This window comes from Harpia harpyja, chromosome 12 (genome assembly GCF_026419915.1).
Source record: "Harpia harpyja isolate bHarHar1 chromosome 12, bHarHar1 primary haplotype, whole genome shotgun sequence".
In the NCBI taxonomy this organism is placed as follows: domain Eukaryota; kingdom Metazoa; phylum Chordata; class Aves; order Accipitriformes; family Accipitridae; genus Harpia; species Harpia harpyja.
This window is the reverse complement of record NC_068951.1, coordinates 7,710,466-7,726,318: the sequence shown is the minus strand read 5'-3', so window position 1 is coordinate 7,726,318 and position 15,853 is coordinate 7,710,466. Positions and strand designations below refer to the sequence as shown.

Sequence of the window (15,853 nt, the reverse complement as noted above, 5' to 3'; positions counted from 1 at the left end):
CCTTTCTCTTAAAGACGGGAGGTATCTTTGGAAAAATGTTACAGATCAGAGGACGGTCCTGGTTATTAGTTGTTTATGGATGTATCCCTTCCATGCTTTTGTATTTGAGCAGGATTAAGGTTCTTCTAAAGCAACATCTGAGCCTTTTGTCAATCTTTTCATTTCTGGCAATTACACAAAACTACAACTCCAGCTGAATACTGAGTTCTGTCTTATTTTATCCTGGTTTGTGCACTCCCTTGTGTTTTTCTTCCCAAAGTTTGACATGTTGCAATGTTCCAGAGTGAATTAGTGGGCTGTCTTTTTTTAGGAAAACAAAGTTTTGGGGGCAGGCAGTAGCATTTGTGTATTCTGTTATCGTGGGTGGCCTTCAGTTTGCAGGGGTCCTTGAAACAGGAAGGGAACTTAACTATGGGTGCAGTTTTCCACTGGTGTGGAGGTTGTGAATACTTGTTTGACCGTGCAGCTTTTGTGTTGTTTGGATTTGCAATTCCTAGGAACAAATTAAGCCTCCAAACAGCATCGTTTAAAATGGAAATTTAGTATTTTTGCAGTAGAAAGGATGTGTTAACTTCTGAGGGGGACTGATAGCTTGAAAATTAATGTGCAGAAAGAAAAAGGAGTAATTGTTTCTTTTATGTATGATATCTAGTGTGTTTTGATTGCAGTGCAGAGCTAATGCAAATGGATGATATGTTATTTTTGTTCATGGAATGGTTCTCTCCATGTATTTATTAAGATCTAGTTGCCAGTCTAAGTGCAATTTACACTACAGCATTGTGCACATCAGTTAAACTAAGAATTGTTTATCACGTCATGAATCTGTAGATTTTCACTTAAACATTAAAATCTGCTGAGCCTACAGGGTAGAGTCCATTGGTAAGCTCACCATTGTGGATTTTGAAAGGCATATGTCCACTGCAGTGACAGCAGTAACTTTGACGAGCCAAATTCAGCTAGATTTTGAAAGGATTAAAGATGCCACTAAAGCTACAGATACTGGAACACCACCAAACTGCAAAAGCTTCCCAATTCCAGTACATCAACCCAAAAGACTTAACACAGCTTAAAAAAAAAAAATCAACAGAACACTATGTTGGTATATTATACCAAATAACCTTTAGGACTCATACCAGCTCCCTTCCCTTGGGTATCTGGAGTTTTACGGTGGCAATACTTACTGAGGCAAAAGAAATTAATTGGCTGTGTAGCTGAGAGATGCTTTCTTTCCAGAAGTTTATAAAATTGAGCCGTTGCTGAACACTATCAGTGATGGACCTGATTTTTAAGACATAAAAGAAACACAGTCCAGGAACTACTGTGTGAATGCAGAAATGCAGAGGAGGCAATTTGTATTCTGTTTACCAGTAAGTGATGACACATGGTGTATGCTCTAGAAACTGAATGCCCAGATGAATTCAGATTTCTTTGTAAACTCCCAAAAGCAAGTTTATAGCAGTGTGTTTCTGGAATACTTCTGCATGGGTGGTCTTAGAAGACTCCAAAACTGTGCATTTTGCACTGGACTGTAAGGATTTTAGGTAAGTGTGTGTATATCCATCTATGTATGTCATTATTTGACTTGAAAAAAAAAAAAAGGCAATTATGTGTCTCAGATGCAATTGTTTTTTTCCAAGTAAGTTACCAGAAGCTAATATTTGATTTTTAAGTTACTGACATTTACTTGCTGTGTGATGATTTAGCCTTGTAATGCTGCAAATTCAGTTGAGAACTGGCATATGTTAAATCAGTGGCTCCACTCTCCTTGTCTTTTGTCTTTTTAGATCTGTAGCTGAAAATCTGTAGAGGGATTTAGAATAAAATTGAAGAATAGCTATCTATGATCTTGCTGCTGATTTTATTTAAATAATGTATGAGACATAATTTGAGTTTCTGTTTGCTTTTCCCAGTGCACAAAACCCAAAGTCAGTGTATTATGGTTTCCGTGGAATAGAGACAGCCTGTTACAGCAGACTTGATCACAAAGTCTTATTCAGCCAACGGGAACATAAAATTTATCTTATCTTTTCTGTGATCTCTTAACTCTAAGAAATTTCAGTAATAACTATCCTGAAGTTTATTTGTCCTTTCTCACCAAAGGCATACCGTGCTGGACTGGGTGTGTGGTTTTTCCATGTGTTTGTAAGTTAGAGGAAAGATCAAAACTTACAAACACACTGTCAAAAATGAATTGCTGGTGGGAAATTTAAATGTGCATTTTATGCTTTGTTCTCACTTTAGCTAACATTGTTTCCCATGTTACTACTAATGTGTATCTTTTCCGCTTTCAGTTACTATGTGGGCAAGCTGTTGTAATTGGTTTTGTCTGGATGGCTCACCCGAAGAGATGCAGCCACAGCCGCAGCAGGGAGCCAGAGCCCAAGCCTATTCCAACCCCGGGTACAGCTCCTACCCGTCTCCCACTGCTTCTGAACAGAGCTGCAAAGCCTGTGGGGTGCACTTTGACAACTCCTCTAGGAAGGTGAGTCGCAAACGTCTTCTCTGGCACTGCTGCCTTAGGGGAGTGTTCGGTTTGACTGCAATATGCCATCTGACTTTCATTTAGGTACAAAAAGCCAATTTGAAGAGAAACGGGTTCACATTAGAGGCCTCTGATTTTAGGACATACCATATGGGAAGAGACAGCTTGCCTTTGCTTCTGTGTCTTTAGTCATTCTTTTGCAATTAGCGGACGTAGTTAAAGATGACTGGAAATGTGGTAGTTAACCTTCAGTAGACTTGGCTTTCCCAGGCGCTGAAAGAAGAAAGCCAAACTGCTTATAATCATTTAAAGGAGCATTAACTTGAACATGAGTTTTTAAATTTGTTATTTAAAAACACCAATATCCTTTAAAAAAAAAAAAAAAGTTGTGGCAAGAAATTTAGTAATCTGTTTGTGCTTTCAGTAAAGGAAGATCTACATCTCTCTTTTCCAAACTATTGTTGCTCAAACTAAAAAGCCATATAAGTTTATTGAGGGTGCATGTTGAATTGCTGAGGCTTGGTGCCAAAGAATTAAAAAAAAAAAAAAAAAAAAAAGACCAAATCCATTTTATCTTGTTCGTAAACTTCACTTGTGAGCATATATGTGCCAAAATAATTGTTGCACAAGATTTTTAATTAGCCAGCAGACCCTGTCTGAGACATTATTTGGGCATGGTGGTTCCTATAATGCTGTTTGAAAAATATTTTAGTGAGGAAGGTTGTTCAGAGTCCAAACTCTGTGGCTTAGGAAGTGTCTTATATATAGCATGTTACCAAACTTAATAATGTGAGAACTTTAAAAATTACAGTGAATTTTGGCTACAGCCCTTTTAGATTAGATGGGGAAATTAAAAAAATTGGTCTTTCTTGCACCTTTTTATTCATGCATGCTGGCACATATCTGAGAAAAGGTAAGTCTTGCAGAGCTGTTGCTTTCTACTCACAGAACAACAGGGATGTTTATGCCTTTTTGCACTGAGAAGTGTTACTGCTCCAGAAATCACTACAAATTTAAATTTTGGAAATATATTTTGGGTGTTGGGTCTATATGTTAATATATTTTGGGTATGTAAGTAAGCTTAGACTTTTTCTGACAGCAGACAGATTTTGGGTCAGCTGGGAATGGTGCAGTCGCTGCACATGACTCCACACAGTGTTGCCTTTAACGTTGTCCTCATTAATGTGGTGTGTCTTCGCAAACACTCGTGGAAAGAATTATCCTGAATCCAGTGCTTACTCTTCTGCATAGTAGCAAATAGAGGATGTAGATGATTCTGCTTTTGAAATGAAAACAATTCATGCAGTTAAGTATACAGTAGCAGTGGTAGAACCATGATCCCATTTTTCCTGGTGTCTTCTAAAATATATGTTCTAATATAAACTGTCTTTAAAGCAGTCCCTTGTATAAGAGTCACCAGTACCGCTCCAGATGGGTGACTGATTTGGGCTAGGTCAAGCTCTGGTGTGCAAATCGTAGAGGATCTGCTAAAGCAATTTAAGACGTTTCTGCCCCCAGCAGACTTCCCTGGTTTTCTGCGGGAGCTGGCTGTCAGTGTAACTGGGGCAGCAGAGTACAATGTGTGCTTGTGTCTCAGCTGCTCCCGTTCAGTGCAGACTATCAATGAAAATGAGTTTGAGGTTTATATTCTGTATTGTGAAGGAGGTCTCCCTAAACCTTCCTTCGACCCTCTGTCTGCCACCACAACTACTGAGCAGTAATCTCTGGGACTGACTTGAGCTAGATGGCTACAGGTGGCAAAGCTTAAACAGCTGCAGGAAGGTCTGCTAGAGCTTCATCCCCCAGTCCTTGGTTTCCAGAAGACAATTTGAGATAAAGAACTGAGTACATAACCTGTAGAACACTGACATGTTTGTAAGCCGTGTTAATTCTTTAATTCTGTTGATATGGACCAAGAAGTATATGAAATCTCACTTTGCTGCAAGAGCACCAAAACCTGCATTTTGACCCAAGAGAGGCAGTACCTTTGAACTCTAGTGTCCAGTTAATGTTTATACTGAAATACAATAGATAAAAATTAATTGCTTCTGCACTGGTGACCATAAGGATAACCTAGATTTGCTTTTAAAAAAACCAACCAACCAACACCCCCCAAAAGCAAAATGATGGTATCTTATGTACTTGATCTTTTATCATAATTGCATTTTAATTTTCATATAACATAGCACCTACTAAAAGGTTTAGGGTAAGGGAGGTTTGAATGGACCATGATTTATAAGATGCTTTTAACTGTTGGAGCATCTTTAAAGGATGTAAAATTTAATTGTGGTAGCAAAAATTTCTGAGTGTTTTTGGTGTTTTCCTTCTCTTAGATGACTTTTTTGATCTTGGTTTTCTGCAGCAAACTGATTCCACAAAATCTTTTAAATTTAAAACAAACATTCTTCATTTCCTTCTCTGCTGAGAGAAAGCTATGGCAGGCATTCTTGGTGGATATGTCAGATTGTTATTCCTTCCTCCCCCATTTTCTGGTTTCAGTGCCTTAAATTGGCTGACATTTTCAGGAAGATGCTTTTCTTTGCATACTTACAGAAAAAGCTCCTGGCAAGCTAGAGTGTAAGATTAAAAAAAAAAAAACAAACCTGAACAACAGTAGCTGTAGTGAAAGCCTGAATGTTGGCATGTCTTCATTTTATCCTGCATACAGAGAAGAGCCAAGTGTATCAAAGCCCCATCCTGGTATCTCTGGGGGACTAGCTGTTAGAGCAAACAACCGGGAACAGCTCCCATTCTGGACAGGCTTCTGATTTAAAGTATTTCACTTCTGTTTGACCATCCTGTGATTGTGCTGCCAGTTAGTAAGCATCATTCAGAAGTGGTCTGACCTTTTAGTAACTGGATTTAATTTACAACAGCATTTGAAAGTAATCATTCTGAAGAGAACAGTGTCTTCAATCATTGCCCTTTCAGTCAGAGTTCAACAAATATATCGAAGCTGTAAAAGCTGCTTAATACTGAGATACGGCAAACAGCTTCTGTGCATGTTTAAATACTTGATGCTCAGATACAGGCTGGGGAATTTTTTTTTCTCTAAAGATCAATCCTAGTGGTGAACTGATAAGCCAGAGACATGCCTGGTTTTATTTTGACTTCTCAAATGTATCATTTGATAACTAAGGCAGACTCGTGTTACTACCGTTAATTGCTTGCAAAAGACATGTTGGATAATGCAGCCCTTGTACTGTGCTCGCTTACGTGATACCTAAACATGTAAGTACTCGAGTAGGGGTTTTCTGGCTGGAAGGTCCTTGGCTGTACAGTGGTTCCCCTTGGAGCCAGTTTGGCAGTCTGCAGAGCATGGGGTAGCACTGCCAGAGTAAAGCAGGGTTGGGTTTTTTTGGTTTGTTTTTTTGTTTGTTTTTTCCTCAGTTGTTCTGGTTGCTCCCCTGTCAGAAATGGGTGATTGAGAGAGGGAAAGTGTGTTGTCAACGGGGTTATTTTCCATTACTCTGCCTTTGTGGAGTGTTTGTTCCCCTGCTCTAGATGCACGCACAACCAGTAGTTCCTGTCTCTGCCTTGAAAATTTCCCAAGAAACTGGATTGCTCCTGCAATCATAGGGTCAAAAAAAGTCAGTTACATACTAATGTTTTTTCTAATGACCAAGTTAAGGGAAACTTCTCAGCACTGGATGGTATGTGGAAATTGCCCTTCCTGTCTTGCTTTGTGATTGATGAAAGTCACTTTTACTTGGCAGGCCCCCAAACTGCAATTTTGAGATGAAGTTTCAAGTTTGCATGACCAGAGACTCTCTCTGTGGTAGAAATTTTCATGTCTTAAAATGTTTAGGCAGGAAATTGGGATTCTTTCCCCTAACTGTCATTATAAGTCTATTACAAGGTCTAAATGAGAAGTCTGATGGTTATAATTATAGGTGTGTGTATGGGGCAAGGGGGCTGCCAGGCTGTAAAGGGTATCAGAAGGAGCTTATGTAAGCAAGTAGTATATTTACACCTTTTAAAACATGAGAAACTCCTGCCTTCTTTGAACTGTGAAGTCAAAAATGTTCTTTAATTCCTAGAAGCATTTCGTGAAACAATTTTTTGTCTCTGAGTTTGTTGCTTCTCCAACTCTCCATGTGTATTTTTCCTTGCATAGCTCTGAAGGGTCAGGATTGCAGGATTTCATAGAGATGCTTGTCTTCTCTGAGACACTGAATTAGCATTTTTAACCAGCACTGAAACCAGTTCTTTCTTCCCTCAGGACTTTTTAAAAGGCACGTAATGCGGCTGTTCTGCTGCTGTTCCTATTGGAAAATGTAGAATTTGACTTTCCAAAGTGTTGAACAGTCAAGTTTCTGCAGAAGTCAACATGGACTGTGAGTGCTTGGAACTTCTGAAAATCGAGCCCTGAGTGACAAGACCAGAACAGTATAAAATATCAACATTAAACAACAGAATTTAATCTGTTTTTAAAGTTTTTAAACATCTGGGGCCTAATATTTCCAAAACTTCCAACACTTTCTGTCTAGCACCTAACTGGCATACAGTGTGCATATTATTTTCAAAATAAGCTGGCTATTTTTATTGCATAAATAAATGTTGAATTCTTTGATGTCTGTCAGACACTGTAAGCCTTGCTGTTTTCTTTTCCTCTTATGGTGAAAAAAAGATTCATTTAGTGATTGCAGCAAATTGGAGGGAAAAAAAAAGGGGGGGGTGGGGAGGGAGGTCACTCATAGCAAGTATTAAATTTATGAAATAGAGAAATGTTTTTCAGTAGTTCCCTCCAATGCTAGAGCTTTCTTAATGCACAGAGCAATTATTTCACTGTTTTGTAAAGCTATACATGACTAGCTGTAATTTACTTGAAAGTCTGCTGCCTCATAGATATCTCCTGATTTCATCTGTGGGTTAAACTGGATGAACAGGTCCAGAATAAGGTGCAGAAAACTCCTGTCATTTGAGGGAATTGTCTCAGAGTACAGTATTTCATTCTGGGTAAATGGAGTGTAAATAGTGCTTTTCTAAGAACTGTGTGGAAACTAGTGATTTGCTCATGGGATCAATCCTTTTCCTCATCCTCATGAACAAGAGTAACATAGTTGGCACTTTTTCATAAATTAGAAGGTTTTTGATTATGCTGTAACAGAAGCTACTACTTACTTTGCCTTCCAGATGGTAGGGGAGCACTGCCTGCAGCCGTTGTGCACCTTTGCAGATCATGGTGGATCGGTTTGATTCTGTTCCCTTCTCTTTACCAGCACATCTGCTTGGACTGTAAGAAGAATTTTTGTACGTCCTGCTCAACCCAGCCTGAAGGTGGTCCCCTTCTCTGCCACCTATGCCAGCGTTTCCGAGCCACAGCTTTTCAGCGGGAAGAGTTGATAAAGATGAAGGTGAAGGATCTGCGAGACTATTTGGCACTCCGTGAGATTTCCACAGAGTTGTGTCGTGAAAAGGAGGACCTGGTATTTCTGATTCTTGGCCAGCAGCCTGTAATTACCCAGGAAGATCAGATAAGAACAAATCCATTTAATACTAGTGCCTCTGGACAGCAAGACTTCGTGATTCTCCCGCCAACCAGCACAGCATCTTCTACCTCACATGATGAGTCTCCAGTGTCTGCAGATCCCATCTCAAGTTCACTAGCTCAGGAACATCAACAGGTACAGTCTCTAGCCAGAACCTTCTTTTGCAAACTCATTCATCTCTATTTTTGGATTAACTACTAAGATGTTGCATGAGGTTTTCCAAGTAGATAATGTGCCAAAAAAGTTTTACATTAAAGATGCCTGCTTATAAAGCAAGGAGGGCTTCTGTTTAGAACAGATGTCAGAATACTTCAGTTGCATTTTATACATGCTCTTCTCAGGTTTGTTTTTTAATTTTGAATTGAGGACCTCACACTTCCTTACAGAATAATTAGGAAAGTAAGATGTGTTATTTTACACTGCCTTGCTGTGTAAAACTGACTTGCTGTCACCAACTTTGTGCTATTCCCTTTCTACACTAGTGGAATTTAATTTGGTGGGCAGTGCTGAATATATTGAACATTCACTCTGAGAACAACATCACTGTTTTGAGATGTTTTCTCTGGTGCCCTGGTCCACCCTTGCTGTTGCCACTAGATAATGGCTGTGACTGGTTCCTTTGGTACTTCATGTCTGTATTGGTGCACAGATCTATCTTGTGTGTTGATGTTGACAACTTGCTGACAGTTGTATGTAGGTATTGGATGAAATGGTTATTATTGCTCTTTAATTCGTGTGCAAGACAGCAAGCACAGTTTAAAGCAATTTTGGAACTGAAACTGATGAGAGATGATTGCGAGGTGGCTGAGGTTTTTGGTGTCTTCTGCACTCAGATCTATAGAAGACAAGACCTGAGTCTGTTGTTAAGTCTTCAGTTTATGATGAACCCTGCAGTTCTGACAAACCTTGTCAGGGGCATTTGAGCTTAATTATTTTTTATTGACTTTGCTTTGTTTGTCTTTCTGCTATCTGGTATGGGAAGTTTACTCAGTGTTTGACATCTGCTCCTAGTTCTATTACAAAGTTAATAGGTGTTATTTAGTTCCCAGTGGACCAGAGCTGTGAAAGTGTATGTGCCTTCTGCTTCCTCAGCAGATATATCTAGTACAAAAGAATAGTTTTCCTGGGAGGACACTTTTTACAAATCAAAAGGCCTTTTCATTTTCTGGTTTTCTGGATATTGCCATTCCAATTTTTACCAGCAAATTCAGCTCTGTTGTCTTCCCTTACTGCCCCATGATACATTTCAGCTTCTTGTCTCTACTTGCATGACGTTCTGCTACAGTTCAGGCTCTTTCATTATTGTTATTCTTTTGCTTTGTAAATATTAACAAGTCACCACTTAGATAAGTAGGATGGTAACATTACAGTCTCCTTTGTCAGTAGGGAAACCACAGAGGGGAATGATAGCTGCTGAGGGCAACTCAGCTAGAATTACACTGCAGTTCCTTTCATTTTATTAAGTGCTCAAAACAACTGCCCCTTCTCATTCTCCAGCTTTGTTGCTGCTGGTCCTTCACTTAGCATCTCCTCTTTGTCCAGTCCAGCACCCACCTGAAGAGGTGTTTCTGTATGGGTACTTTGAAGATGACCTGTAGACTTTGAGCTGTGTTACAGAGGAGGCTTATACAGAGCCTTACACTGACAGCCAGTGTGCCATCAGAGCTGTGATATCGCACCACGTCACACTGCAACACTTCAGTGAAGGATTGTGTATATAGATACATATATAAATTTGGTCTCCTCCTGATCCAGCCTCACAAGAACATCATGTGGGATTGTGCTGTACAAGAACTCCATCAGGGTTTAAATAAAGCAGGGCTTTAAAGGGTCAGATGCTGCACTTTGGTTTCAAGAAGTTTTACTTGTTTAAAGTTTATTTGTTTTTGTAAGTGCTGCATGGGAAATACCTTCTGCGAGCATGCCTCGCTTCTACCTTGTGCTGCAGTTCATCCTTCCAGTGGGCAGGGTTTGCAGTTGTGCTGAACTATTGAGTTTATTTCCCTTTGGACACACAGAGAGATGCTGTTGGTGAAAGCTTTATTTCCTCTTCTAGGCAAATGGTTATGTGCCTCCAAGCCAAGTTGGTGTGACAGGAGTTGAGAATGCAGCAGAAGCACCAACAGAGGAGGAGACACAGGTTTGTGTGTCCTGGAATTGGATGACAAGGAATACCAGGTTTTCTAGGCTGTATTTGCTACCACAGAATCATTACTGCAGGGAGATGGGTGGCTAAACAGTAATTCAGACTGACCGCTGACAGACCCAATCAACCCCTTTTTTGGCATCATCTTGTCCTCCACATATAAAAAGAACTGGTGTCACTTGGATACTATAATAGAAATTATTTATTTCTACCCTAGGACTTGTGTTTCTGAGAGAGGGAGGAATTCCCAGAGTAACCAAAGCTATACGTACAGCCAAACATGAATTCCTGCTAGCGTGCGTGTTGAAAGTTGATTTAAATTGTAGTGCTAGGTATTGAGAGCAAGAATCATTCCATCTTTGTTCCCTTTCAGTCTACTGACTCAGAAGATAACCTGGTACAGGGGAGGAAGGCTTCCCTTTCTGATCTAACAAGCATTGGAGATATCAATGCACTCTCTGTGCGACAGCTGAAGGAAATTCTTGCTCGCAACTTTGTCAACTACAAAGGCTGCTGTGAAAAGTGGGAGCTGCTAGAGAGGGTGACTCGTCTTTATAAAGAGAAAGACCTTCAACATCTAGGTAAGAAACTTAGCTAACGTGCCTGTTTTCCAGGTTTTCCCTTTTTACCGACAGTTGCAGAAGGAATTAGAACTTACATTTCTGTTTCGTGGAAGTGAGGAGAAGGAAGGAGCGTTAGGCACGTTAGAGTGAATGTAGCTTAACTCTCTTCACTACTGCTTGTACTTGTTTAAGAGGAGAGCATCATGGTAGCTCTGGAGAGTGTCTTCCCTGTAGTACCAACAAATGAGAACTGTGTGCCCTTCATCTCAGGATTCTGTATAGCTGTGGCAGATTGTGCTGGTCGCTGCATCACCCACAGAATAGCTGATGCGTGACAGTAGATGGATGACTGTAAGCGCTGGGGTGAGCTCTTATCTATTGACTCATGGTAACTGGCAAAGCGAGCAGGAAAATGCCACCAAAAAGCAGCCAGGCAATTCAGAGCTGGCATGTGCTCAGTGACAATGGCTCCTACTGCTGAACAGTTGTGGTTATCTGTGGTTTGATTCTGTCCTCTTGATTGCAAGTGTGTTCCTCCTGCGCACTACCTGCTCCTGCTGGGCCTGCACAGTTGACTGATGAGGGGATAGTGGTGCGATAAAGGTGCATAGAGAATGTATCTGGCTTGACTTTCATGTGCCAGTTTGCAATTCCAGGTGATTAGTTAAAAAAGACATGTAAATGTTTTTCTTGTAAACTTACAAGTATAAGAGAAATGTATTTTAACACTTTGATTTCCTAGATAGATTTGTTTCTCAATGTTGTCCGAAGTAGCGGTTTTCTTAAACTCATCTCTAAGCTTTGTCCTCTAACAATGATAAAAGATTTAAGACAACCGCTTTGGTTTTATGTTCTTCTTTCATTGTATCTTGTGCTTTTGTCAGAATTTATCCTTTTCTCTTAATCACTGTTGCCTGTGCGTGTGCCTCAGCTGTGCTCAACAATATTGGTGAGATTGTGTAACATCAAAGAAACTGGCTCAAGGGGCTACTGAAAGTGTAGTTCTAGGAAGCCAAACACTGCCTAAATTCCAAGGCTGTCTCAAAAATTGAGACATCACTTTAGATGGTTGCTTATCTTTGTGAAGCGTTAGCTATTATGTAAAGTTAGTAAAAGAGAAAGTTTCTTGCCAGTTGAACAACCTATCCTGATCAGAGATTCAGCTTGAACCTCTGCATGGGCATCCGCAAAAAGCAGTTTTGGTTTAGTAATCTCCCTTCAAGGCTTTCATCTCCTGTGTAATAATAATGCTTGAGTAAATTTTTTTTCCAGCTTCTCTTATTCTCACCAAATAACTTTCTCTTCTTACGTTGCAGTTTCTGACACTGACGATCAAACTGGTAAGTGATATTCTTAATCATAGAATCACAGAATCATTTAGGTTGGAAACGGCCCTTAAGATCATCTAGTCCAACCGTTAACCTAGCACTGCAAAGTCCACCACTAAACTATGTCCCTAAGTGCCACATCTACACATCTTTTAAATACCTCCAGGGATGGTGACTCAACCACTTCCCTGGGCAGCCCGTTCCAAGTCAGTGAAGAAATCTTTCCTGATAGCCCATCTAGACCTCCCCTGGAGCAACTTGAGGCTGTTTCCCCTCATCTTACCACTTTTTACTTGGGAAGAGAGACCCATGTTGCCTCATTGCTAAGAATCTCAGTGGCATTTCTGTTTTCATCACACAGAAATTACTATGTAAAGGCTAAAACTTTCTGCTCCTTGCCAGTTGACAGAGCAGATATATCCACATCAGTGCAGACGCAAGGGGAATTTTTTTCAGACCTTCAGCTTGCACAAGTACCTCGGGGAAGCCCTTTGATAAAGCCAACTCAACAGATTGCACAAAACCAACATGCCTTTCTTTGTCATGCAAACCGTGGTCTCTTGTTTACTCAGGTGGTGCTGGGCTCCCTGGCATGGAGGACAACCTCTGCAAAATCTGCATGGACGCACCCATTGACTGTGTCCTGCTAGAATGCGGCCACATGGTCACTTGCACCAAGTGTGGGAAGCGGATGAGCGAATGTCCCATATGCAGGCAGTATGTGATAAGGGCTGTCCATGTCTTTAAGTCCTAAGTGTAAGAAGACTGGTGATGCCTTAAAGCCTCATCTTCTGTTAGAGAAATGGTCAAAATTGCTACAACTAGGTCAGAGGTTAGCATATGGACCCCAATGGAAGCTGGAAGTGAGGGAAGGATGAAGCCTGGGGAAAATTGCTCTTACTCAAGCCACGCCTGGCTGTGCTCTTCCCACTATAGTGCTTTACACCACAGTGCCTGGACTCCTCGGAGCTTACTGCCAGCAGCAGACACAGAAATCATTAACAACCTACATCGTAGAGTAACTTGATCCACTGCTGTTGGGATAGATGGATGCTTGGCTTTCCACCACAAAGATCAGATTCAGAGGCTTTGTATTTTCCACTGAATAATAAAAGTGGACTGGGGTCTCAAAAAGTGACATTTGTTTTGCTGCTTAGGCTATACACCCAGCAACAACTTTATTTTCAAAGATTAAAATATTACTGTACTTGTTTATTTTTTTTTTAAATTTAATGTTAAATTCTTATGCTTGCAGGACAGGCAGACAGCCTCTGTTTTCTGTATTCAGAATAAGCATAATTCTAGCCTAGTGCAATTGTGGAAAAATGTATAATTTTGTTTGAAGATGGACTTTGTATTACTGAAAAATGTAAGGTGACTGAGACTCTGTGAAACATACAGCCTTACCTTGTGTGGTGGTGGTTTTCTGTTTACATGCCAGCAAGAGGGAGATTTCTAGTTTGACTGTTGTTGATCCCTTTGAATTCAGAGGCTTCCTTACAGTATATGCCAGCAATCATTTTAAAACTGAGCTGATTTCACTTGATTAAGGAGCTATGAATCCAAGGCTTGAGTCTTTTAGAGGGTTTAGTGAGGAAAACGTAACAGCTAAAGAGTAGTAAGGATTCTGTTGCTACACAATCATATTTAAGTACAGGTGACTTTTTCTTTTTAGAGGGGAGACATGAAAGAAAGCAAACTTTATCTCCCTTGAATCAGTAAGATGAGTGATCATGATTGCAGCTGCTTCTGTTCACTAATCAGCTTCCCCCCTATTCTCCCCTTTGCTCAATTTTACAGTCCTGTTACATCTAGACTGCTTATCAAAAGCAATTTTGTACTCTTTCTGCTTGTGAGGGTGGATAGGAGATTCTGTGGTCTGCTATGTGACAACTGCAAGCCCTTACAGCTATCCTCATGAACAGCATGTTCATTTGGAAGCCTTCCTAGAGAAAATTGTGACTGGCATATTTTTCCCTCTGTGGCCTGCAAGCATTCAGTCCATTTGGCTGGTAACACAGCTAAGTTTCAGAATCTTGATGCCTTAAGTTTTCAGCCACTGTGGGATTGTATACTCATTTCAAGTCATTTGTGAAGTTGAGTACCTTCTGCTGCAGGTTTTTTCCTGTCTAGCTTTCCCCTTTATGGGGGGGGGGTGATCACTTTGTGTTCAAACTGAATCTCTGCATGGCTGCCAGCAGAGGAACAGCATAAAATCCAAGTGTCCACTTACAGCTTCTGCAGTAGTGGAAGTGTAGTTACAGAAATGATCACTGAAGCCACCTCTTTACGAATAAGTGGTAATATATGTTAACAGCAAATTAAACTTGTGTAATCTTTAACATGGAATATTGCATGAATAGCAACTCACTTCTCAACTGGCACGGAGTGGAGGTCTCTGCAAGTTGGAACGAATAAAGCACGCACTTAAGATGAAGAAATCTGTCACTCAGTAGGTAGCAGGACCTCTGCACTATTGAGGTGGTCTGAACTTCACAAAAATGCAACAGCTGCTGAGGTTTATTGAACTAAAAATTCTAAGTTTTACCTCTTTCCTGTTCAGGTTGTTCTCTAATCTTTGGCTTAAGGTTTAACAGCTTCCAACATAAGAAGAGTACTGGTACAATTCAACACATTGTTGTTAAAAAAAAAAATTGCAAGTAAGCAGTAACTGTATTTACTCTTCAAGAGGTTCACAGGGACCTCTTTAAGAGGTACAGGAATACACATACAAAGTGCTGAACAGCCTCATGTAGTAAATTCACTGTGAAAACTGATGTTGTCATATCTTTCAATAAACTCAGGGCTGGGGGAATTTAGCAGGAAGAAGATTATTCCCCTGTGGACAGATATACTTTTACTTGTAGAGGTTAGGCTTATATTCTACAGCAGATCAGATACATTGCAGATAGATTGATGCCTGAAAGTATAGGAATGAAAAGATAGACCCACTGTATGACTCTGAAATGTGCTTTTTGAAGGGAGGACTTTTTTTTTTTTCGTGGCTACAGTGTTTCCCTTGCAAAAATGGATTTGCTACTTACGGATATGGTTGAGTTGTTATTAAAGGAAAATCAAAATCTGGAGGAAATTGATTAATGATCCAAAGGAATATAATGAGCTGAACTAATAAAGTAAATGGAAATATTTATGTGCTTTACGTACATTGTACATAGTTTAAATATTTTAAAAGTTAATATTCTACTTGAAATGGCATGTTATTCTCTATTAAATCTTCTTGGTACTATGATGGTTAAACTTACTAGTTTTGGTACAGAAGTTTGGTTTATAATTTTATAATAAAGTTGAAATGTGATTTAGTTAACCTTGTTTTCTGACTCTGTTACCACCAGGCTAGGAGAAAGCAGAGATCCTACAGCTACTTCTGAATTTCAGCCAGAAGGGCTTGGGATGCCAAGTGCTTAAATAGCATTGGTGGGTGGGGTACAAGTACAAAAGAGGTTGAAGGAAAAAAGTTAACTGACAATACTAACTTTTTAGCAGTACAATCTTAACGTAATCTTCACAACAAAGGGGAGAGCATGCTCTGTACCCTTGAGACAAGACCAGTAAACTGGTCAACTCACTTTTCCTTTCATAATGTACACATGCACTCGGCCTACTCATGCAGTTATTCAGCAAATGCACATCATCATTTGCAAAACAGTTAAGTTAAAACGAACCCCTAATTTCTAGAACCTATCATCTTCCTTATTTCATTAATATTCAAGTCCTTGGAGTCATTTTGAACAGCTTCAGATAAGGAGGTCTCTCAACTATCCTAAAAGATCCAGATGGCAGAGTTCCTTTCTCAGCTTTTACTTGTTGAAACACGAATAGCA

General features: G+C 40.0%; 1 protein-coding gene and 1 long non-coding RNA gene across 5 annotated transcripts in view; one reads left to right on the top strand and one right to left on the bottom strand.

Annotated features, from left to right (window-relative positions):
* Positions 1 to 15,336, top strand: part of RFFL (ring finger and FYVE like domain containing E3 ubiquitin protein ligase) — a 33,963-nt gene extending 18,627 nt beyond the window's left edge. For 3 of the 4 annotated variants that reach the window (XM_052802862.1, XM_052802863.1, XM_052802861.1), the window contains 6 exons: positions 2,292 to 2,482; positions 7,705 to 8,109; positions 10,031 to 10,114; positions 10,494 to 10,701; positions 12,000 to 12,023; positions 12,584 to 15,336. In XM_052802862.1, the coding sequence (XP_052658822.1) occupies positions 2,297 to 2,482; positions 7,705 to 8,109; positions 10,031 to 10,114; positions 10,494 to 10,701; positions 12,000 to 12,023; positions 12,584 to 12,765 (1,089 nt within the window). In that variant the 5' untranslated portion in view covers positions 2,292 to 2,296 and the 3' untranslated portion in view covers positions 12,766 to 15,336. Of the gene's footprint in view, positions 1 to 691; positions 1,542 to 2,291; positions 2,483 to 7,704; positions 8,110 to 10,030; positions 10,115 to 10,493; positions 10,702 to 11,999; positions 12,024 to 12,583 lie in introns of those variants that run through there. The other variant, XM_052802864.1, reaches the window with a different exon arrangement.
* Positions 6,488 to 12,546, bottom strand: LOC128148732 (uncharacterized). The gene is made up of 4 exons (XR_008237388.1): positions 10,867 to 12,546; positions 9,911 to 10,125; positions 7,607 to 8,809; positions 6,488 to 6,850 (listed from the first exon to the last, which is right to left on the bottom strand). It is a non-coding gene; the product is annotated as an uncharacterized LOC128148732 (long non-coding RNA).
* Positions 15,337 to 15,853: the final 517 nt, after the last annotated feature.